Source organism: Canis lupus, chromosome 35 (assembly GCF_048164855.1).
Source record: "Canis lupus baileyi chromosome 35, mCanLup2.hap1, whole genome shotgun sequence".
NCBI classification, from domain to species: Eukaryota; Metazoa; Chordata; class Mammalia; order Carnivora; family Canidae; genus Canis; species Canis lupus.
Window position 1 is genome coordinate 5,703,438 of NC_132872.1, and position 22,673 is coordinate 5,726,110.

General features: G+C 46.4%; 3 protein-coding genes across 11 annotated transcripts in view; 1 reads left to right on the forward strand and 2 right to left on the reverse strand.

Moving 5' to 3' along the window:
- The window catches only part of LOC140625202 (protein mono-ADP-ribosyltransferase PARP15-like), a 45,135-nt gene extending 40,820 nt beyond the window's left edge, over window positions 1–4,315 (reverse strand). The window contains exon 1 of one of the 3 annotated variants that reach the window (XM_072812513.1): window positions 3,581–3,700. Coding sequence is in view for 2 of the 3 variants with exons in the window: in XM_072812514.1 (XP_072668615.1) it covers window positions 4,297–4,299 (3 nt within the window). In the remaining variant the exon portion in view is untranslated. Of the gene's footprint in view, window positions 1–3,580; window positions 3,808–4,296 lie in introns of those variants that run through there. The other 2 variants (XM_072812514.1, XM_072812517.1) reach the window with 2 other exon arrangements.
- Window positions 4,316–9,435: 5,120 nt separating this feature from the next.
- Window positions 9,436–17,292, reverse strand: DTX3L (deltex E3 ubiquitin ligase 3L). 3 transcript variants are annotated; one of them, XM_072812291.1, is made up of 6 exons: window positions 17,151–17,292; window positions 15,054–15,253; window positions 13,827–14,031; window positions 11,608–13,152; window positions 10,908–11,125; window positions 9,436–9,830 (listed from the first exon to the last, which is right to left on the reverse strand). In XM_072812291.1, exons 4-6 carry the CDS (start codon window positions 13,135–13,137, stop codon window positions 9,761–9,763), a joined length of 1,818 nt encoding a protein of 605 aa, XP_072668392.1. In that variant the 5' UTR covers window positions 13,138–13,152; window positions 13,827–14,031; window positions 15,054–15,253; window positions 17,151–17,292; the 3' UTR covers window positions 9,436–9,760. The 3 variants fall into 3 exon arrangements, with proteins under 3 accessions (XP_072668392.1, XP_072668391.1, XP_072668390.1); XM_072812290.1 differs by lacking the exon at window positions 13,827–14,031; XM_072812289.1 differs by lacking the exons at window positions 13,827–14,031; window positions 17,151–17,292 and adding an exon at window positions 16,714–16,931.
- Window positions 16,878–22,673, forward strand: part of PARP9 (poly(ADP-ribose) polymerase family member 9) — a 33,634-nt gene continuing 27,838 nt past the window's right edge. The window contains exons 1-3 of one of the 5 annotated variants that reach the window (XM_072812284.1): window positions 16,956–17,022; window positions 17,192–17,349; window positions 22,085–22,196. In XM_072812284.1, coding sequence (XP_072668385.1) covers window positions 22,173–22,196 — 24 coding nt within the window. In that variant the 5' untranslated portion in view covers window positions 16,956–17,022; window positions 17,192–17,349; window positions 22,085–22,172. The other 4 variants (XM_072812287.1, XM_072812285.1, XM_072812288.1 and 1 more) reach the window with 4 other exon arrangements.

The window sequence follows — 22,673 nt, forward strand, 5'->3', positions numbered from 1 at the left end:
ATAATTTAATAAATATTGTTGGGAATGTTAGTTTTCATTATGAAGAAAATTAGATATAAATTCACACCTCATAATCAACACCTAACCACAATAATATTAACCCTAGATGGGTTAAAAATGTTAACTTTAAACACTCCAAAGGCAGAGACACCTGGGTGGTCAGGCAGTTAAGCACCCAACTCTTGATTTTGGCTCAGGTCATGCTCTCAGGGTTGTGAGGTCAAGCCCCATGTGGGGCTCTGCTGAACATTGAGCCAGCCTAGGATTTTCTCTTTCCCTCTCTCTCTGCCCCTTCCCCACTGCTCATGCTCTCTCTCTTTCTCTCTCTCTGTCTCTCTCAAAAAAAAAAAAGACCCTACAAAAATAATAGAAGTTCTGTATTTCTGTAAATTTTTATAATACATAATATTATAAATTTCTGTATATCAGTATACATTCTACGTTGATATATTTATAAATTCTTATAAATATAACGACTTTTATTCAACTTCTTTTGGAATGACAACTGAATAGGTTCCTTGAGGGGAATTAACAATCCTAAATATTTATGCGCCCAATAACAGGCTTTCAAAATATATGAAGTCCAAATTTATAGAACTCCAAGGAGATATAAGTCTACAGTTATACTTGGGGATTTCGGCATCCTTTTTCGGTAGTTGATGGTACAACTAGCCATAACATCAGTACGGATACGAGGACTTGAACAACACTTTCAACCAACTTAATCTAACTGATGTTGACAGAACACTTCACTGAACAACAAAAGAACACACTTTGTTTTGAAGTGTCCATGGGAATTTATCAAGATAGACCATATTCTGGGGACGCCTGGGTGACTCAGCTGTTGAGCAGTTTGAGTGTCTGCCTTCAGCTCAGGGTGTGGTCCAGGAATCCTGGGATGGAATCCCAGGTCGGGCTCCCCTTGAGGAGCCTGCTTCTCCCTCTTCCTATGTCTTGGCCTCACTCTCTCTCTCTCTCTCTCTCATGAATAAATAAATTTTTTAAATCTTTAAGAAAAAAAAAAGACCATATTCTGTCCAGAAAACAAATCTCAGTTTGTAAATTTCAAAGTATTCAAATAACACAAAGCATGTTCTCTAATCATTGTGGAATTAAATTAGAAAGTAATAGCAAATTAGCAATAGGTCCAATTACATACATGAAATTCAGTTGCATTATGCTAAGTGAGAGAAGCAAGGCACAAAAGACCATGTGCTGTATGGTTCCATTTCTATGACATTCTGGAACTATGGGAACCAAAATATGACCAGTATTTGACAGAGACTCACTTTGAGTGAAGAAGTTGGTTACAAAAGAACTGGCCAGGGCAGCCCCAGTGGTGCAGCGGTTTAGGGCCGCCTGCAGCCCAGGGCGTGATCCTGGAGACCCTGGATCGAGTCCAACGTCAGGCTCTCTATATGATGCCTGCTTCTCCCTCTGCCTGTGTCTCTGCCTCTCTCTCTGTCTCTATGAATAAATAAATAAATAAAAATCTTAAAAAAAAAAAAAAAGAACTGGTGGGAATTTTGGGGGGTGATGAAACTTTTTTATATCTTTGTATTTTTTATATTTTGTGGTTGTTACACGATTGTATTCATGTGTCAAAACTTACAGAACTGTAAACTAAAAAGTATGAATTTGCTGTATATAAATTATACCTTAATTTTTAAAATGAAAGAAAGTCCATAGCATTCATATACACAAATAGTGTACATGATTGGAAGATACAGTGAATGAAAAAACCTCATGTACAATAGCAAAAAAAAATGTTTAGAAACAAACATAACTGGAGCTATTCTATGTAAGGAAACTACAAACACTCTTTAAAGACACAAAACTAAACCTGAACAAAGAAGCGACATTCTTTGTTCTTGGTTACAGTATCTCAACACCATGTCAAGGTGTCAGCTGTCTGCAATTTATAAGTTTAGGGCAAATCCAATACAAATCCCAATGAACTTTTTTTTTGGACACAGATCATAAACTGGAAGTCAACCCTAAAGTTCCTAAGTAAAGATAAGCACACAGGAATAGCTAGGAAAATGGTGGGAAGGCAGAGCTCTTAGGGGAAGTAGCCCTGACATTAAAAAATTTAACAAAGCTTCTCTGTTCCAGAAACAAAGTACATCTAAAAATCTAGTCTGTATATGATAACGGTGGTATCTCAAGTACTAAGGCAGTGCTAATCTCTTTAATAAATAGTGTTGGGACAACTGGATAATCATTTGGAAAAAAAACATAACATTTTATCCATTCCTCAGATCATAAAGAATAAATTCCACATGTATCAAAGATCTAAAAGTAAAAAAGAAAGCATTACAAATAAAATGGGTGACTGTAACCTCAGTGATGGGGAAAGCTTTTAAAACATGACCAAAATCCCCAATACAGTAAAATAAACAATTGATCGATTTCACTATAAAAATAAAAACCGTTCACACAGGGCGGGGGTGGGGGGTGGGGGTGGGGGTTGGCGGAGGGGGTGGGAAGCCACCATAAGCAAACTGAGAAGACAAACGACAAATTGAGAGGAAACAGCCTAAACATATATCACAGATAAAAGATTAAGATCCCTGATTTACAAGGAACTTTCAAAAATTGAGGGAAAAGAGACCAAAGATTTGCCCGGACAAGGATGCCCCACACTGCACTGTCTTCCGGGCAAGTTGGGGAGTACGAAGCCGCCTTGTAGGGACGGAGGCGCGGGGCTGGGTCTGCCTGCCGCCCGGGGTTAGAGCCCCACTGCCCGGGGGTTAGAGCCCCACTGCCCCGGGGTTAGAGCCCCGCTGCCACAGGGTTAGAGCCCTCTGCCCTCGGTCTTAGAGCCCCACCGCCCCCGGTCTTAGAGCCCCGCTGCGCTCCGCCCCGACCCCTCTACCGGGCTTGGAGACCCGCTGCCCCAGGTTTAGAGCCCCCGGGCTTAGAGCCCTCCACACCGGGCTTAGAGCCCTCGGCCCCCGGGCTTAGAGCCCCGCTGGCCCTGGGCTTAGCGCCCTACTGCGCTCCGCCCCTACCCCCACCCCGGGCTTGGATCTCCACCGCCAGGGTTTAGAGCCCTCTGCCCCTGGGCTTAGAACCCCGCTGACCAGGGCTTGGAGCCCACCCCCCGCCCCCTGGGCTTAGAGCCCCGCCGCGCTCCACCCCAACCCCCGACCCCCCCCCCCCCCGGGCTTAGAACCCCGCTGCCCCGGGCTTAGAGCCCCCCCGCCCCCCGCGCTTAGAGCCCCGCTGCCCCGGGCTTGGAGCCCCGCCGCGCTCTGCCCCGACCCCCGACCCCCCCCACCCCCCGGGCTTAGAACCCCGCTGCCCCGGGCTTGGAGCCCCCCCCCCCCGCCCCCTGGGCTTAAAGCCCTGCAGTGCTCCACCCCGACCCCCGACCCACCCCCCCCCCCCAGCTTAGAGCCCCGCGGGCCCTGGGCTTGGAGCCCCCCGCCCCCCGGGCTTAGAGCCCCGCTGTGCTCTGCCCCGACCCCCCCCACCCCGGGCTTAGAGCCCCGCCGCGCTCCGCCCCGCCCCCCTGCGCCCCCCCCGCGCGCCCCCGCGCTTAGAGCCCCCGCCCCGCCGCCCGCGCGCCCCTCACCATCCTCCCGGCGCGGGCGCGCCTCCAGTCCGGCTCCCCCGCTCCCCGGCGGCCTCGGGCTCGGGTCACGCAGCCTCCCGGCCGCGAGTGGGCGCGCGAAGGTCGGGGCAGCGGGCGTCTGGGCGCGGGGCGCGGGGACGGGGACGGGGACCGGGACGGGGATGGGGACGGGGCGCGGCCCTCCGGTTGCCTCGGCTGCTCCGCTCGCGCCGCCCGACCGCCCCCGGGCCCGGGCCTCCTCTTTCACTTTCTTTTCTCTGAAAACCACAGCTGCCTGGGGCGCAGACAGCCGCCTCTAGGTTGTATCACCCCTCTGGGACAGATGTTCGTGTCAGACCACTTTGGGGTCCAAATTCTGGGCTCTGCGGTTCCCAGGTGTGTGACCCCAGTCGGTGGAATCTGTGCTGAGAGGCTTCAGGTTATCGTGGGGACTAAAGGAGGCAAATAGAAGAGAAATACTCCTCGGATTTCTTTCCGTTACTGAAAACAAGTACTACTGTCGGCCTGGCACGAAAACCTCCTTTTGAAAAGGAGTTTTGGGGCAACCTGTGTACGCACCACGGGTAATTGAAGAGGGTTTAGTAGAAGAATTATCTTTCTGGGTGGAGGCAAAGGGTTAAGGGAAATCAGTGAGAAATGGCAAAGCAGCCTCCCTCTCCCCTCCCCTTCCCTCTCCTCCCCTCACTTCCCCTTCCCTTCCCTCCCCTCGCCCTTACCATCCGGCCTGGAGGGGCCCGGGTAGGTGCGGACTGAACGTGTTACCCCAAGGCAAGTCCAGCTGTCCTTTGCTAGAATGGCCAATGCTCAAGGGAAGGGTTTGGGGTGGAAAGGAGTATGAGCTTTATCCAAGGGGCCGGCCACCTGGGGAAAAAGCAGACTCCTATCTAAAAACCAGCTTAAATATTTCTTTTTAAAGAAAATCAATCAAAAAAGCAGTTAATCAGCAAAAAGGGGGAGCACAGTGGTCTGCAACACTTCTTAATTTCATGGAGACTTAAATGGTGCCAGCTACAGGTGTGATGTTATTACCATATTGGGTGCAGAGAGGTTGTGTATTGGTCCCCCCCTGCACCCCCCCTCCCTCCCCATTCTTTCTAGGAAACAATGCATGATATAGATGCGCAAAGAAAGGTTTAATCAATTATGTGGCCTAAAGGTGCTTGCTAAAACTTGAAGACTACTAGATTGGCGGGAGGGGTGGAGGCGGCAGCTCCAAACCTGGTAAGAGCCATACACCTACAGGAGAGAGCCCTGCCTGGGAGCCCTGGCTGCGTTCTGGACTCAGCAAGGGAAGCACGTTTCCCAAATCAGTTCCCACTGAGTCCTCCTACCTTCCTGTCTCTTGCTGGTACTTTGCGTTGCTGAACTCAGCCCGCCATCAGGGCACAGAATGGAGCTGATGCACCCCAGGCAGTGGATTTTGATATCACATCTGCATTTTAAAAAGATATGTACAAAGTATTAGGAGCACAAGTAAATAAAGGATTCATAATTTTAAGACAAGATTGAAGGAAAGTTTCCACAGTAGTGGCATTTGGGTGAGACTTGGAATGAAGAGTAGGACATTTCTAAGTGGAGAATGACGCAGAGGGGCATTCCAGAGAGAACAGAGCAAAGGCCAGAAGAAGCAAAGTATAGATCGTGGCTTGGAAAAGCTGATAGTCTGCTGTGAGTGGGGGCTTGGGAGTGGGGAGTGGGGGCTTGGGAGAGAGGAAGGGGCATGAGGTAAGCAAAACAATGAGAAATCCCTGACGGCCATGCTGTGGCATCTGAACTCTATGTTCTAGGCCAGTGGTCCTCAAAATGTGATGCCCCGATCAGCAGCAACAGAATCACCTGGAACTTATCAGAAATGCAAACTCTGGGGCCCAATCTCACATCTATAGGGTCAGAAACTCTTGGGGGGGGGGGTGTCTTAGCAATCAGTGTTTTATTGACACCTCCAGTGATTCTGATCCAAGATCAAGTTTGCTCTAGGCATCAGGGAGTTACTGAAGGTGTATTTCAGAGGAATAATGAGATCAGAGCTATTGTTTTTTTAAAAATATATTTTTAAGATTCATTGATTTATTTTAGAGAGAGAAAGAGCATGAGTGGGAGGAACAGAGGGAGAAGGAGAGAGAATCTGAAGCACACTCCATGCCCAGCACAGAGACTGACGCAGGGCTCAATCTCACGACCCTGAGATCACAACCTGGGCTGAAACCAAACCGAGAGTCTGATGCTTACCCTACTGTGCCACCCAGGCACCCCAGAGCTATTGTTTTTTAAAAGGCAGTTTGAAGTGACATGAGGAGAGGGGGGTGGAGACAGAGAGTCTTTAGAGGGTATTTTATTCATTCTGGTGAGAGAACTATGGACATGCCAGGTAGACAGTGAGAGTTGAAGTGAAGGAGAGGCAGGGCTGGTGATGATGGATATGCAGGAAACAGGATGGGGAGAAGTCAAAGGTGCCACTAAGGCCACATTTTAATGTGCTATAAATGTAATAGATCTTACATTGTCTGTTGTTTTCCCAGGAAGTAAAACTGAGTTTTCTCCTCTATGAAATAAGACATTTAAACGAAATGGTTTTTACACTCTCTTTCAATCCATATGTCAAGTGAATGAAGCTTCTGAGTGATAGGATAGATCTTTGCAAGGCTCTGTGTGGCCAGGGTGGTAACCTGGCCTGGTAGTGTCAGAATTGAGTTGAAGTATAGGACACCCAACCGATGTTAGAGAATTGCTTGGATGTATGGAGGCCCACACATGGGAATTGGGTGCAGAAGCTTTCTATCTTTAGAAAACATCAAATATCTTAATACTATTTTCTCTCTTTTTTTAAAGATTTTATTTATTTATTTGACAGAGAGAGAGAGCACGCACAAGTACGGGAGCAGCAGAGAAGAGGGAGAAGCAGGCTGTCTGCTGAGCAGGGAGCCTGATGCAGGGCTCGATCCTTGGACTCTGGGATCATGATCTGAGCCAAAGGCAGATGCTTAACCGACTGAGCCACCCAGGGCGCCCCTCTTAATACCAGCTTCAATTCTTTTTTTTCCTTTGGAGAGAAGGTGACCTGATATGCTGGTACCCAGTGAAGCATCTGGGTAATCCAACACTGATGCTGGAAAGGTGAAAAAGAAACTGTAGGAGCAAAGAGGGGGCAAGTGTGGTTTGATAGGGTATGACATCCGCTTTCCCTAGGAGAGAAGAGATGAAGCTGGTAGCCTACTTTTATCTTTGTAATAACCTCTGTGTTAAGGAGAAACAATACTAAGCAATGTGATTTCCACCACCCAAAGTGGCAACAGTGAAGTCAGTCCTGTTCCATTTTGCTGTGATGTTATTTAGCAAATAGCTACACACAAAATCAGCTGCAGACATCTGTACAGCACATGATATACCTCTACACTGCTGGTGTTGTAAAGAACTCCCAGAATCTCATCCTAAGGGAAGAGAAAAAAGGAGCAGGAGAGGAACACAGAAAATATGTTCCTAATATGGATAAAACTTTATTAATTTTTTAAAAATTTTTATTTATTTATGATAGTCACAGAGAGAGAGAGAGAGAGAGGCAGAGACACAGGCAGAGGGAGAAGCAGGCTCCATGCACTGGGAGCCCGACGTGGGATTCGATCCCTGGTCTCCAGGATCGCGCCCTGGGCCAAAGGCAGGAGCTAAACCACTGCGCCACCCAGGGATCCCAAAACTTTATTAATTTTTAAGATACTATTGATTGATTTATTTGAGAGATCGAGCACACGTGCTTGAGAGCGTGGGGAAAGGGGCAGAGGGAGATGGACAAGCAGACTCCACATTGAGCTTGGAACCCCATGCAGGGCTCCATCCCAGGACCCAGAGATCATGACCTGAGCCGAAATCCAGAGTCAGACACTTAACTGACTCAGCCACCCAGGCGCCCCTGGATATAACTTTATTTAAAGCAGATACAGATGATAATACCTTCCACAGAACAAGAGCAGTAATCCAAAGGCTAGGATCCAGAACTTAGCAGGACCCAGTTTTGCTTTCTTGAAGCAAATTTAGCTGACCCAACAATCATAACAGTAAAGACTTTCATGAATCATCAAAAACTAAATGAATAATCTGATTTTTAAGAAAAGACCTATCACTTAAGCTTTCTTAACTCTTGGATAAAGGAAAAGATCCTGGGTTTTTAAGTTCTTCAAATAGGACATCATCCTTGGAGGAAATCTACTTTGAGCACTGTGCAGGAATCCATTTCTGAGAGAAGCCCAGGATAATGGGAACTCCTCAGCCTGCTCCTTGGAGAAGTCTCCTGCAGGAGGCAAGGTAGCCTGGGGGTGTGGAAGCCCTAAGGCCCGACTACCTTCTTCGGATCCCAGCACTTCTATTTATAAACTATGTGACTTTTGTCAATGTTCTTCTCTCTATGCATCAGTTTCTCATTTATAAAATGGGGATAGCATTAATAGTCTCAATCATAGAAGCAAAGCCCTTAATCAAGAGGATAAAATACATCCATAATAAATATTAGCTATTGCCATCTGATTAACAAATGTATACCCATATATATGTGTATTTTTAGGAAAAGAAAAAGACCTCTTGTTCATCTGTTTCGGAGAGAGGCTGGGACGTGGATAACCAGATAATTGGCTAGTATAATTTTCTTCAGAAAATTTAAAATTTAAAAGCACGTTTTGCCATGCCATATATTTCTTATAGTAGATCCAACTTACCTTGTCTCTGTCCAGAGAGAGCACCACGGAGAAAGATTATGAGGGAGAAAATAGGACTTGGTGGGACTTAATAAAAGAATGGAAAAACTGCTATGGTGGGGGCTATACTACTGAGAAAGTGATGTCTATGGAAACTAAAATAAGGTTATTTATCTGTTACACTGGAAGCAGGGTACACTTAAAAAAGTACAGTAATATCCAGAGGAAGAGTGTTCAGAAACATGTAGTATTATAATGACGGGGTAAATGCACCCCATATGGCAGATTTTAAGAATCAGGAGGGAGCAAGGACCAAATTAGAGGCCTGTTCAGAGGCCAGAGTTCAGAGGCTAAGTGTTGTGGAGTAAGAAACTCAGTTTTCCTAATCAGTGGTGAGGTCTCCAGAAATGGCTTCCTTACTTGCCTCTGTCAGAGATGTAGGGAACATAATCCCTATGCTGGGCTATTAGTAACCTGAGTCAGGCAGCAAAAAATTATGAAGCACCAACTGTGTATCAAGCTCTGTGTTGTGAAAAATAGCCTTATTCCATTTATTACCAGAGGTTGCCCAATCTCTGCTTCTGGCCCCTTTTCTGGCCATGGTGAGGGTGGTGGTGGTGGGGAATGTGGGTCTCTAATTTTCCATAATCAAAGCCTTCCTCCCCACCCCCATCCACACTAGGATTTTACTTACAGGGTACTTAAGGAGCAAACAAAGAAACAAAAGGCTACCTCAGAAATGGCAATAAAAAAGAGTATCAATTGACAGGGACGCCTGGGTGGCTCAGCGGTTGAGCGTCTGCCTTCGGCTCAGGGCATGATCCCCGAGTCCTGGGATCGAGTCCCACATTGGGCTCCCTGCTTCTCCCTCTGCTTGTGTTTCTCCCTCTGCTTGTGTTTCTGCCTCTCGCTCTGTGACTCTCATGAATAAATAAATAAAATATATTTAAAATTTTTTAAAAAAGAGTATCACTTGTCAGCTACTATTTCAACTGAAGAACACAGAAGATGATTTCAGACTCACGACACTCCACCCCCTGCTCCCCCAAAGATGACCCAAGAATGAGGCACAATACATATAAAATTACACAGATATTTGGAGCTTTTATCTTCCGTAAAAAGTAACACTCCAGAAATGACAGACTAGGAGATTCTTACTCTTACATCTACGACTTCTTGAAATGAAAAATTTTATTTTATTTATTTTTAAAATTTTTATTTATTTTTTAAAAGATTTTATTTATTCATGAGAGAGAGAGAGAGGCAGAGACACAGGCAGAGGGAGAAGCAGGCTCCAGGCAGCAAGCCCAATGCGGGATTTGATTCTGAGACCCCAGGATCACATCATGAGCCAAAGGCAGATGCCCAACCGCTGAGCCACCCAGGCGTCCGGAGAGGAAAAGTTTTTTTTTTTTTTCGGAGATGAAAAGTTTAAAAAGATGTTTCTTCAACTGTGTCTTTTGATAGCTTGGCTCAAGACATCCTTCCTGCAGTCTTCTTACTCAATTCCTTTATCTTTCAGCTCCTGTTTGACACGTTTCAGATAATCGGGATCAGGGTAGCCATACCTGCAGAAGGAAAAAGGTCCTTAACTTCTTCACAAATGGTCTTAAAAAAATCTGTACAGTAGATTAACATGTAGTGTTGCAAACATTCAAAAACAATCCTGAAGACAGATGACTGATAATCACTTGTAAGTGTGCAGATGTAAGTGCTCTGCCTGGTAAGTGAGCCTAGCTGTCTGCCCAGGATTGGCCTTGAACAAGACTTTTTATTTTCAGCTCACGGTAAGCAGTGACTCTCCTAAAGTCTAATAACTACACTACATTTTTATGGAGGGCAACCATATTCTACAGAAGAATTTTCAAATTTGGGACATTTTTGAAAAGCTTAGGATGCATTCCCTTTTGAACACTAAAGGGTCTGAGGCATTCTATTTGGGTTTCATAAAGGGCAAGTAAAGAACAACTGGATTGCTGATGATACAACTTCCACCACTACTAACTGAGACTTTTCCTAGAGTACTATTGGCCAACTGATTTTAGGATCTCTGTGGACCATTCGGGAGGGGAGGGTAAAAGAAAGGGTGATTTTAAAAGAAGGCAAAGTAAATAATACATAAAATATTACTCAGCCACGAAAAAGGATGAAATCTTGCCATTCGCAACAACATAGATAGACCTAGAGGTTATTATGTTGGGTGAAATCAGAGAAAGACAAATACCATAGGACTTCACTTATATGTGGAATCAAAAATACAACACACACACACACACACACACACACACAGAAACAGTCTCATAAATACAGAGAAGAAACTGGTGATTGCTGGGGGAAGGGGGCTAGGGATGGGGTGGGGGGTAGGCAAAAGATGGACTAGGAGGTGCAACTACCAGTTGCAAAATAAAGGACAGACGGTAACTACACTTATCATAGTCAGCACTGGGCGATGTGTAGAATTGTCAAATCAACTGTTGTACAACTGAAACTAATATAACATTGTATGTCAACTATATTTCAAAAAAATACTTTACTGTATCCAATCCCACTGCTCTACAGTCTCCTTACAGCCACCTCCTCAAACTGCCATATTTTACAACCTCTAAATCCCGCTTAGCAATCATTATGTTTCAGAAGGTTCTCACATTTGTGGCCCTCCAACACGGGACGTTTTGTGGTGGATATCATTCCATGTAACGACATCTGAGACTCCTAGTGTTCGAGACTCTCCCACTGTGAAAATCAGCTTTTGCTCAAAGGCTCTACAAAGCAGTCTCAAAACCTTATTTCCTTCTTCATTATTAGGCAAGTATGCTGTTCGTTGTACTCCAGAGTATTTCTTTCCTGGGTTTGGGTGCTCTTTCTGTGTGAAGACAAAAAAAAAAAATATCACATGAAAACACTCCCCAAGTCTGAATTTTACTATACAGATAGATGTACTCATTTGCAGATGGAGTAAATACAAAAAAAAATACCGAAGGTTTGCATATATTTGCAATAATTCCTATTTCTCTTTTTCCCTAAATTCTTGCCAGAAATACTATCCATCTTCTGACTTGCCCCATTCTAACACATAGTCACCACCCACTTCTTCTCTGCCTTAGCAGACACAAAAGATACCTAAGTTATCAGCAAACATTGGTACCTTTATTACTGTTGTTGTTGTTGTTGTTATTATTATTATTATTTAAGGCCCTTGAATATAGAAATATATATGAAAATACATTCCATGTATTTTTCCATTTATGGAAATAATTCCTCAGGAATCCAGAGACAAGAGAGTCTCTTTTCCTCTGATAATTCTAGCATCCTGGAAAGAAACCCATGTACCTCAGAAACACTTACTGTTTGTATGCCTCCTTTCATGTTATAATCAATCACAATGGAACCGCAGGATTCATAACCTGGAAGTGAGTCTTTTAGGAATGCGAAAGTCATGGTTCCCTCTGGCTGATTGCCTGTCTGGATGCCATAGGAAGTCTGGCACACGGGACAGACCGGCTTATAGGACAAGGCTTTGTCGATACAAGGGGTGCAGAATGCGTGCTTGCACTTCAAGAGCACGTGTTTGTTCCTGATGATGTCCATGCAGATGCTACATTTGTCCTCTTCCTTGTCCTCCCCTGACCCCCCAGAACTGACAGAGTGCTGGAGTGTTGGGGAAGCCATTTCTGAATCATTACTGTCAGTGTCCATGGGTGTTTCGTGGTCCTCATTCCCTTGATCTCCAGCCAACAGGGACAATTCCACTTTTTTACAGATATACTGCTTGGCCTTTGCCAGGTGACTTGGCAACCCAATCAGAGTCATGGACTCTTGATTTAGCACGAAGTGTATGTCTGGATGCATTGTTCTAAAGTCATCAGCGAACTTGGTCCCATGTAAGAGCTTTCTCTCTCTGCCCAGATGTTTCAGCGAAAGAACTTCTCTTACCAGCTGACTTGACACATGTTGATAGGCTTCGATGAAACTTCCGTAAGCATGGACAGACAGATCGAGTTCCTTGTCCTTAGGTTCAAATAGAATGCGCATTTTCTTAATGTTTCCACAAATCTCACATTGAGTGTTGTACTTTTCTTCTATCTCTTTCACCTTCTGGAGTAATTCAGCTTCTACAAGCTTATACTGAGCGGTGTCAACTTCAATCCCATTATTCAGGCATGTGAGAGCCGATATTTTCACAGGTCCCATGACAAGATTTTCAGGGTCTTTTAGGGTAAAAAAATATCTGGCAGAAGAAATGTCATCTTGTGTCCCAAGGAGAGTTAATTCCCTTCCTTTCTCCTTTATAAGGAGCTTTGTAAACCGTTGATTCAATTCCTGTTTGATCTTATTTGCCTGCTTACTGTCTTCAAAAGCAAGGCATTCCTGCTCCAGCAGTCCTGCAGTTTTCTGAAATTCACTGAAAAAAGACTCTTTAGCAGCTTCGAGGTCACCTGATTGATTGGAGGTGAAGTCTAAATTGACAGTATTCAGAGAACTCTCCTGAACTCTTATTTTTACACCAAATCTTTTCTGTATTGAGTTTATTGTATCAGGATAGATATATTGGAAGTATTCAAAGAAAGGCAAGGGAATTTCAAGATGGCTGCTTTTTTCTTCTGCCCTGGTTGTTGGTTGGGAGGGGGAAACACAGCTGTTCTGGTCCTGCTGAGGGCGCAGCTCCCTCTCCCCTGTCCAAAGGGAAGACTCATGTCTGTGCCCGCTTTCTTGGAGTTGCTCTTTCAAGAAGTGATGTATTTTTTCAATATCTCCAAAGGTGCCACACACCTTCTCAATTCCATCATGCCCTTCCATCTTTTTGACCTCGGGGCAGATAGTGGTTATCTGTTCCCTCTGCTCTTTAGAGAACAGGTTACAATTCAGGTCAGCCATGACACAAAGAAAGATCTGAAAATTTAAAAGGAATAAATAAAATCTCTCAGATGTCAGCCCTACACTCTCCTGTCAGGACAACGCCTAAAGACCAGAGAAACCACCAGAAGGTGACTTCTTTCAAATCCTTTTTGCAGAGGTTGTAGCAGGCTGCGCCCAGAGGTTCTCAGCTCTGTCTGCACATTAGAATCACTTGGGGGAATTAAAACAAAACAAAAGGAAAGGAAACAAACCAACAAGCCAAGGCCCAGGGACATCTCCAGAGAGTCCACTGTAAATGTAGAGCCTGGGTACAAGCATGTTCAAAAAGTGATGTGGACAAAAAGCTGGGCTTCTAGAGCCCTCTGCTATCTCCACTACTGGGGAGTGGGGGGGAGGGAAGGCACTTCCGCTTTCTGGGCAAGTTGCTGTGGTTCTCACAAGAGTCTGTGAGCTTGGAAAGGAGCCATAAATCTGAAGAGGATGTTTTTCCCTATTCACTGTGTTTTCTCTTCTTCAATTCTCCTCCATTTTTTTTTCTTAAACTGAGTACCTAACCGCATGAGGTATTGCTGGGCCCTCTAAATTCTGTCCTTGAGAAGCTCAAATATAGGACAAAAACACCAGCTGAAGCTGAGAAAAGGACATGCAAATTGAATGTAATACAAAAACAAGGTTTCTCTGTTCTGTTCCCCTCAAGGATTTTGTACCTGCTACTTCCTCTGCACGTAACATCCTTGGTCCAGATCATCCTTAAGGTGTTGCCCAAATCTCGCCATTTCTCACACCTTCATCAGGGCCACCCTGAGTCCAAGCTGTTGTCATCTCACTCCTGGCCTGCTGCAACCCTTCACCTTCTGCTTCCACTCTGGCCCCTTCCTACACTCGGCCCTCCACACAGCAGCCAAAGTGAGCCTTTAGAAACGTAAACCAGATCAGCCCACTCCCTGGCTCAAAGCCATCAGGTGAATCCCCTAAGACTGAAGTTAAAACCCAAAGTTTCTACCTTCATCCCCCAGGGATCTGACTTTCGGTTACCTCTTCGAGTTCCTCTCCTTTCACTCTCTCCCTTGCCCACTGCCTGCTAGCCACACTGGGGGTTAGAACCCATCCTGGGGCTCAGGATAGAAGCTCCTGTCTCAGGGCCTTTGTACTTGCCCTTCCCCCGGCCTCGAACATTCTTACCTCATTTAGCTAGTAGCTCCCTTACTTCATTCATGTCTCTACCCAGACATTACCTCATGTGAGAGGTTTTCCCTGATATCTTGTTTAAAATAATGGCCTGTCATTATCTGTCATCTATCCTATCATATTCTTCTTCCTAGCACCTCTGGCAGACATTTTATATATATATATATATATTTTTTTTTTTTAATTTTATGTATTTATATATATATTTTATATATATTATATATATATTTTATTACATATATATATATTTTTCCTATTATCTGTTTCTCTCACTACAATGTAAGGTCTCTGAGAGCATGGTCTATGCTCCTGGCTGTATTCCCAGCTCCTGTGACAGTGCCTGGCACACAATAAGCAGGTGATATTGTCTCAGGACAAATGTCTCCTCCTCAGAGAAGTTGCTTCTGACTTCTGGTGAGAAGCAGCACCACCTCTTTCTCCTTCCTCACTTTGGCTCTGTCACCCTCTAAGGCAACACCCTATCATATTATCTTCTCAGTACATATCACTCACTGCCTGAAATGGTTTCATTTATTTTGTTTACTTGCTTATTGTCTTTCTATGTACCCCCCCCCCACCCAGAGGGATCTTGTCTATTATGTTCACTTCTGTGTCCCAATGCCTAAAAGAGTACCTGCCTTCTAGTAAGTCCTCAGCAAGTGGTGGTTGGATCAATAATGAAAGGAATGGCCAACGGAGGGGAAGGTACAGGGACCTATCTGTCCGCCCCCTCTTTTAATCCTTACCTTTTGGAGACAGGAATCCATAGCATTAGGAATACCTTCTCCCTCTGGATGCTTCTCATCAGACCTCACCTCTTTCTGTGACTGTGTCAGCGAAGACATTCCAGAATCTACTGGATTCTCAGTGGGCTCCAGAAAAATAGTCAGAAGTTTGTTGTCAACGATAATTTGATGTTTTTCTTTCTTCAAGACTCTCTCTTTAGCTTCAATGGAGACATTATACACACACATACACACGGGTAAGACTCAAATAAACCTCTTATTCATGCATCTGTACCCTGTCCCAACAGCTTCCCAAGAAGGCCACTCCCTGCATCCTGGAATGGTGGGTTGGTGACAGGGAACTGTCAAACTCCAAAGTGGGCAGGTTATGTTTTTGTTTGTTTTTAAAGATTTTATTTATTTATTTGAGAGGGGGTGGGGAGGGAGAAAGAGAGAATGCACGCATGTGCGCCCCGCATGAGCAGGGGGCAGGGAGGGAGAAGCAGACTCCCTGATGAGCCGGGAGCAGACTTGGGGCTCTGGGTCCCAGGACCCTGAGATCACGACCTGAGGAAGGCAGACACACTTAACCGACTGAGCCACAGGGCACCTCCAGCTTACGTGTTACTGTAGAAATGAAAAGCTCATGATAAGGGTATTAAGTCCATTCTTTAAAAGTCAGGCTTCCGAAACTGTCTCCAGTTTCCCATTTCAATGATATGGAATAATACTCATTCTACAAAGTCAAACGAAAAGAGCAGGAATCAAAGATACAGCCTCAGAATTTCGCAAATGTAGGTCGATGGCCTGACATTCGTAGGAAAAAAAGGGCTGCAAAGAAATGCACCAGATCGGCTCCAGGGTGGTTTTCTTTATTCTTTTCTCTCTCTCTATTCTACAGTGAGCATATATGACTATTTGTAATTCTTGGAAAACAAATCAATGGAATAATTAAAATATGAAAGTGGAATACCTAGGGCAGCCCCGGTGGCTCAGTGGTTTAGCACCGCCTTTAGTCCAGGGCGCGATCCTGGATACCCAGGATCGAGTCCCACATCGGGCTTCCTGCGTGGAGCCTGCTTCTCCCTCTGCCTGGGTCTCTGCCTCTCTCTCTCTGTCTCTCTCTGTGTGTGTGTGTGTGTATGTCTCAGTAAATAAAAAAGAAATAAAGTGGAATACCTAGGGCACCCCGGGGCGTGGGGGGGGGGTGCTCAGCGGTTTAGCGCCTGCCTTCAGCCCAGGGCCTGATCCTGGAGACCCCGGGGTCAAGTCCCACATAGGGCTCCCTGCATGGAGCCTGCTTCTCCCTCTGCCTGGGTCTCTGCCCACCCCCCACCCCCCATTAATAAATTAAAAAGAAATAAAGTGGAATACCTAAATGACAGGAGTTTAGAGGTGTCTGGAGGAGGGAAAGGTGCTCTTCCCAGAGCTGAGAACTCTGAGTGCGGGTGAAGATGCTGCAAAGCATCCCCTCTAAAATGTGGTCAGCGCAGATCCCTGGCTGGGCCTCCTGGGCTCCGGCCTCCCTCTGGAGGCAGCGGGGGCCCCGGTTCGGGTCCCCAGCAGTGGGTGCCATCCTGTGTAGGTCAGCGGAGCTGGGGGGGGTGGGTGGGGGCACCGGGTGGGTGGGGGGACCCCGCGGGCCCGGCCGCTCTGCACCCGCTCTGCACCCGCCGCTCACCTGCCCTTTCCAAGAACTTCACCTGGAAGGTGACCTGGTCCCCGGGGTGGGCGGGCTGCACGCTGCACTCGCCGCCGCCCGAGCTCCGGCTCTGGAAGTAGACCCCCAGCTTCCAGCGCGTCCGCGGGCCGGCCTGGGGCACCCGCACGAGCAGCGGGGACGGCGGGCGGAGGGCCATGGCTCGGGTCCGCGGCGCCCGCCGCAAAGTTTCAGTTTCGCTTCTCGGAAGTCCCTCCCCGAGCCCTGCCCGGGCGCTCCCTCCCCTCCCCCCGCCCCCCTCCTCCCTGGGGCGCCCTTCCCGGCGAGCAGGTAGGTCGGCTCGGGGTCCGCAGGTGGGGGGACGGCCCGCAGGTGAGGCCCCCGAGCTCCTCCGCTCGTGCCTCGTTACTGTCACCTGCGGCGGCCGGGACTCCCTCGAATTCCCGGGGAAAACCTACCTGCGTGTCTCCTGACATTTGAATCCGTTCACCTGCGTTAGGACGGGGCGCCAGGTACCTCCCTCGGGCCCCGCAGCGGTGATGGGGCTCGGGGCTCCCACCCGGGTGCCAGGGGGCGAAGATGAGCGCAGAGGCCCTGCTGGTGAAGGCAGGCGGACTTGAGTGAGTAAGGAAGCAAAGTCTCTTAAGGCCTCCAAGAGTAAGTTTGAAGCAGAAACTTTTTTTTTTAGGATTTATTTATTTACTTATTTATTTATTTACTTATTTATTTATTTATTTATTTATTTATTTATTTGTTTGTTTGTTTATGAGAGACCCAGAGAGAGAGGCAGAGGCACAGGCAGAGGGGGAAGCAGGCTCCCTGTGGGTGGCCCCATGTGGGACTCGATCCCAGGACCCTGGGGTCACGCCCCGAGCCCAGGGCAGACGCTCAATCACTGAGCCATCCAGCCGTCCCTGAAGCAGAATCTTAAAAAGAGTGAGAGGTGGGGAGCATCTGAGGCACTAGAACCCCTGAGACCCAAAGCGCATTGGGATCCGCCTTGGAGAAGATGAATTGGGACGGGGGAAGGGTCTAGACCAGTGCTGACCAATATAGATAGAGTGGGAGGTATAGGTGCAATTTCAAGTGTTTTAGAAGCCACGGTTTAGAAAGGATATGCCCATTGATCAGTTAACACCTGCAGGAAGTGGCCTATGCACGAAGTTGTTCTGCACCCCCCCCCTTTTTTTTTAATTTTTATTTATTTATGATAGTCACAGAGAGAGAGAGAGAGGCAGAGACATAGGCAGAGGGAGAAGCAGACTCCATGCACCGGGAGCCCGATGTGGGATTCGATCCCGGGTTTCCAGGATCGCGCCCTGGGCCAAAGGCAGGCGCCAAACCGCTGCGCCACCCAGGGATCCCCTGCACCCCCTTTTTATTACAACAGCAGAACATTGGAAACGCCTTAAATGTCCCTAAGTAGGGAGACCTAGAGGTTTAATAGCTTATCGGGCATCTATATAATGGGATGCAAAGAGCATTAAAACGAATGAAGAAGCTCTTGAGGTGCAAACCCGGAAAGATCTCTAGGATACATGACATGAAAAGGGTGAGATGCAGAAGAGTGTGTAGACGATGCTACTGTGTGGGGGAAATGCCTCTGGAAGGATACAGGAGGAGCTATTGACACTGATTAGTTCTGGGAAGGAAACGTGGTGAGGTGGGTAGGAGGGAGCCTTTCACATTCTTTTAAATTTGAACCAGTAAATATTATACCTATTCAAACAGTAAAATGTAAAATTGAATATATTTCAATCCTTTAGAAGAATGTATTGCCTCAAGGCAAGAGGCTCTGAAGCTCTGAAATGAAATGGTGTCAGTAGGAAAGGAGGGTAGGGGCATATTTGAAAGTGATTTAGGGGTGCCTGAGTGGCTCAGTCAGTTAAGTGTTCAACTCTTGGTCTTAGCTCAGGTCTTTTTTTTTAATTTTTAATTTAATTAATGTATTAGAGAGAGTACGTATGTGAGAGAGAGCACAGAGGGAGAAGGAAGAGGGAGTAGCAGATTCCCCACCGAGCAGAGAGCCCGATGCAGGGCTCGATTCCAGGACCTTGAGATCATGACATGAGCTGAAAGCAGATGCTTAACCAACGGAGCCACCCAGGCACCCCTTTTAAAAAATTTTTAAAAAATACTTTATTACTTTATTTATTCACGAGACACACACAGAGAGAGAGAGAGAGAGAGAGAGAGAGAGGCAGAGACACAGGCAGAGGGAGAAGCAGGCTCCCTACAGGAAGCCCAATGTGGGACTTGATCCTGGGACTCCAGGATCACTCCCTGAGCCAAAGGCAGATGCTCAACTGCTGAGCCACCCAGGTGTCCCTTAAAAAAATTTTTTTTAAAGATTTTATTTATTTATTTGAGAGAGAGAGAATCTCAAGTAGACTCTGCACTGCCCATAGAGCCCAATGCAGGGCTTGATCTCACAACCCTGAGATCATGACCTTAGCCAAAACCAAGGGTCATATGCTTAGCTAACTGAGCCACCCAGGTACCCCTCAGCTCAGGCCTTGATCTCAGGGTCATGAGTTCAAGTCCTGCATTGGGTTGCACACTGGGCATGGAGCTACTAAAAAAAAAAAGAACAGAAAAAAGAAAGTGATTTAGTTGGTCAGGACCCAATGATGTGGGTTGGATATGGCACAAGGGAGAAGATTCTAGATTTCTGACTTCAGTGGGTAACTGGTCTATCGGTTTACTAAACTGTGGTATCCAGGAGATAAAGTGTGGATTTTGGAGGAGTTGGTGAGAGTAGAGAGTTAGGGAGTGGAGATAGATTATGGGTCCAGTTTTGCAGAGTCTATGTGCAAGGGGACTGTGGGACATCCAGATGGAGTTGAAAATTGGGGATCAGGGGATCCCTGGGTGGCTCAGCGGTTTAGCGCCATCTTCAGCCCAGGGTGTGATCCTGGAGACCCGGGATGGAGTCCCACCTTGGGCTCCCTGCATGGAGCCTGCTTCTCCCTCTGCCTATGTCTCTGCCTCTCTCTCTCTCTGTGTCTCTCATAAATATATAAATAAAATATTTAAAAAAAAAAAAAGAAACTTGGGGATCAGGAGAAGTATAGCCTAAGGATAGTTTGGGAATCATATTTGCAGCTGGTGAGCTGGAGCTTTGAGGATGGATGAGATCACCCTCGGAGGGTGGGCCAAATAAGCAGAGAAGTACTTTTCAGACAGAGTCTTGGGGCAATCGATTAAGGAGTAAACCATGGAGGTGAATCCAGGGAAAAGGTTAAAGGCAAGGTGAGAACCCACGGGAGGGGCATAGTGGAAGCCAAGAAGGTAGGAATCGAAGAAGGAAATGTTGTAGAAAGCAGTCAAGTAAAGGTTAGGACAGAAGATAGACTGCTGGGATTAACCCCATGGAGGAGTGGGGTGAGACAAGGGGCCAGACCACCGTGTGCTGAGCGTGAGGAGAGTCAATCCTTCATGCTACCCACGGACAGAAAGAATCAGAGCCGGTGATGGAAAATTGGGAAGGTGTTTGTTCTTATTTCTGTTGTTTTTAACGCAAAAGAGACTGGGGTGTCTGGGTGGCTCAGTCAGGTTAAGTGTCCAACTCCTGATTTCGGCTCAGGTCATGATCTCAGGGTCATAATCTCAGGAGCTGGAGACCCAGGTGGGGCGCCCAGCTGAGCATGGCCCCTGCTTCAGATTCTCTCTCTCCCTCTTCCTATGCCCCTTTCTCTTCCTATGCCTATGCTTGCTTTCTCTCCCCCTGCACCCAAAAAAGAGAAAAAAATGGAAAGAGACTGAATGGGGCAACATGCTCTTTCTTTCTTATTTCTTTGGGGTTAAATGAATGCCGCCCCCACGGCCAAGTCTATCCTTAGGTCTTCAAGGAACATCCCTAGGTCTGAAGGAAAAAACAAATGCCATAACCTCTGAAGCAAAGCCCCGGAAGACCCCAGCGAAGGCGACACAAAAGTCATCCTTCCTTTGTGAAAACAGGAGTGCCCTCTGGTGGCAAAAATGTATCCCGTCCTTGCATTTTAGGATTCTGTCGGATTGCTGCTTTTCCTGACCTGTAAGAATAATAGTGCTCTGCTGCTGTAGATAGAGCAAAGCTTTTTATTTTTTTCCTTTTTCCTTTAAAAGATTTATTTATTTGGGATGCCCGGGTGGCTCAGCGGTTGAGCCTCTGCCTTCGGCTCAGGGTGTGATCCCAGGGTCTGGGATCAAGTCCCACCTCAGGCTCCTTATGGGGAGGCTGCTTCTCCCTCTGCCTGTGTCTCTGCCTTTCTGTCTCTCTCTCTCTCTCATGAATAAATAAATAAAATCTAAAAAAAATTTAAAAAAATAAAAAAGATTTATTTATTTGAGAGAGAGAGAATGAGCAAGGCGGAGGAGCAGAGGGAGAAGGAGAAGCAGACTCCCCGCTGAGCAGGGAGGCTTATGTGGGGCTCCCAGGACCTCGAGGTCATGACCTGAGCCCAAGGCAGCCGCCTAACCGACTGAGCCACCCAGGCGCCCCCCAGAAGTTTTCTACAGCAAAGGCATTAGAAACCATTTCAGAGGGCTCAAGGCAGCTGTGTGGGCAACAAAGGAAGGTAACTGTGTGTTTAAGCATTTTCATCAGCATTCTCCTAAAAATTCAATCTTTAATTCCTCCCTGTTAGATGGATAATCTTAAGATATGTTTTCACAGAGTTTCTGATTTTTCTCCAGATATTCTCCTTTATAATTTGATCAAGGATATTTATCACAAACTCGGTGACACACACCTTCCACTGGCATGAGCACAGTTCCCTCTTTCTTCAAATAATATCCTCCAGGGACTTCACTCACTCTTAAGGCCAGTTTTCCCTCTTTTTTTTTTTTTTTTTTTTTGAATGCTGTGCTCAGTACCTCTTGGTATCATCCTCCTCTTCTAGATAATGCCAAAGCTCGCTCGGTCTGCCAAGGCATGGGTTTGCCCTCACCTCCTCCACAAAGCTTTCCCTGCTGTAGTTCAGGGAACTAGTTCTCTGAACTGTCCTTACGGTTTCCTTCTCTGAACTGTCCTTACAGTTTCAACTAGAACCTCTCTGTAAGGATGGAAGGTGAACGGCAACAATAGCAGCAAAAACAATGTGTGCATCTTCACCAACGAAATTATAAACGACTCAAGAGGGGCACCTGGGTGCCTTTGGCTCAGGGCGTGATCCTGGGGTTTCGGGATCGAGTCCCACATCGGGCTCCCCAGGGAACCTGCTTCTCCCTCTGCTATGTCTCTGCCTCTCTCTGTCTCTCATGGATAAATAAATAAATAAATCTTAAAAAAAAAAAACTCACAAAAACGACTTAAGGTCAGAAATCATGTTTACTCTTCGTTCAGTGTATTCTTACCAAATTCCCTAAGACACTAGTCAGTGCTTACTGGAACCTTTCTCTTCATTCCTAGAAGCGGGCAACCAGATCTGGGCATAACAGCTTATATCTGGAAACGCAGAATAGAGTACAAACCTTTGAAGACTCCAGGAGCCTGGAGGATGGACTTTTCCCAGGTAAAAAACGTAAGTACATATAAATGATGAACCTTGATCAGCACACAGAGTTCTTCCTATAACAGCTAGAAACCTGAGGTCTTTAGTTTTACTTGGAATTCTTCTTTGGGTTTAATAGCCCAGTGAAAGCTTTCATCTTGCACCACGTGAGGGATGGGGAATTAAGAATTTGCTAATGTAAGCAACAGAACCAACATGAGGATGGGTGATTTTTTTTTTTTTAATGTCACTTCAGTGTCATTTTGATTCTGTCTACTCATTCCACAATCTGCCTTCGCAGGATGAGGGGAGGAGGATGGAGGAGGAAGCGGAGAAAAAGGCACCTCATTTGTTTAAACTGAATATTCCATGTTTGGGCTTGTGTCATGAAATAAGCAATTGAAACTAGGTCCTTACTGGTGGATGGGGAGGCGTAACTGGTGAGGTTCGTGTTCCCATGTGTCCTGTTCTGTCTGGAGAAACCCCACAAGCCTTTGGAGATTTGAG

What these genes read in the sequence shown, in the direction of transcription:
- DTX3L (XM_072812289.1), bottom strand. Translation starts at nt 16,891, where the DNA reads ATGGCCCTCCGCCCGCCGTCCCCGCTGCTCGTGCGGGTGCCCCAGGCC. An exon ending in GAAGTTCTTGGAAAGGGCAG is followed by an intron (nt 15,254 to 16,713) that starts GTGAGCGGCGGG and finishes TCTCCATTGAAG; the next exon opens with CTAAAGAGAGAGTCTTGAAG. An exon ending in CGTGTTGGAGGGCCACAAAT is followed by an intron (nt 9,831 to 10,907) that starts GTGAGAACCTTC and finishes TTCCTTCTGCAG; the next exon opens with GTATGGCTACCCTGATCCCG.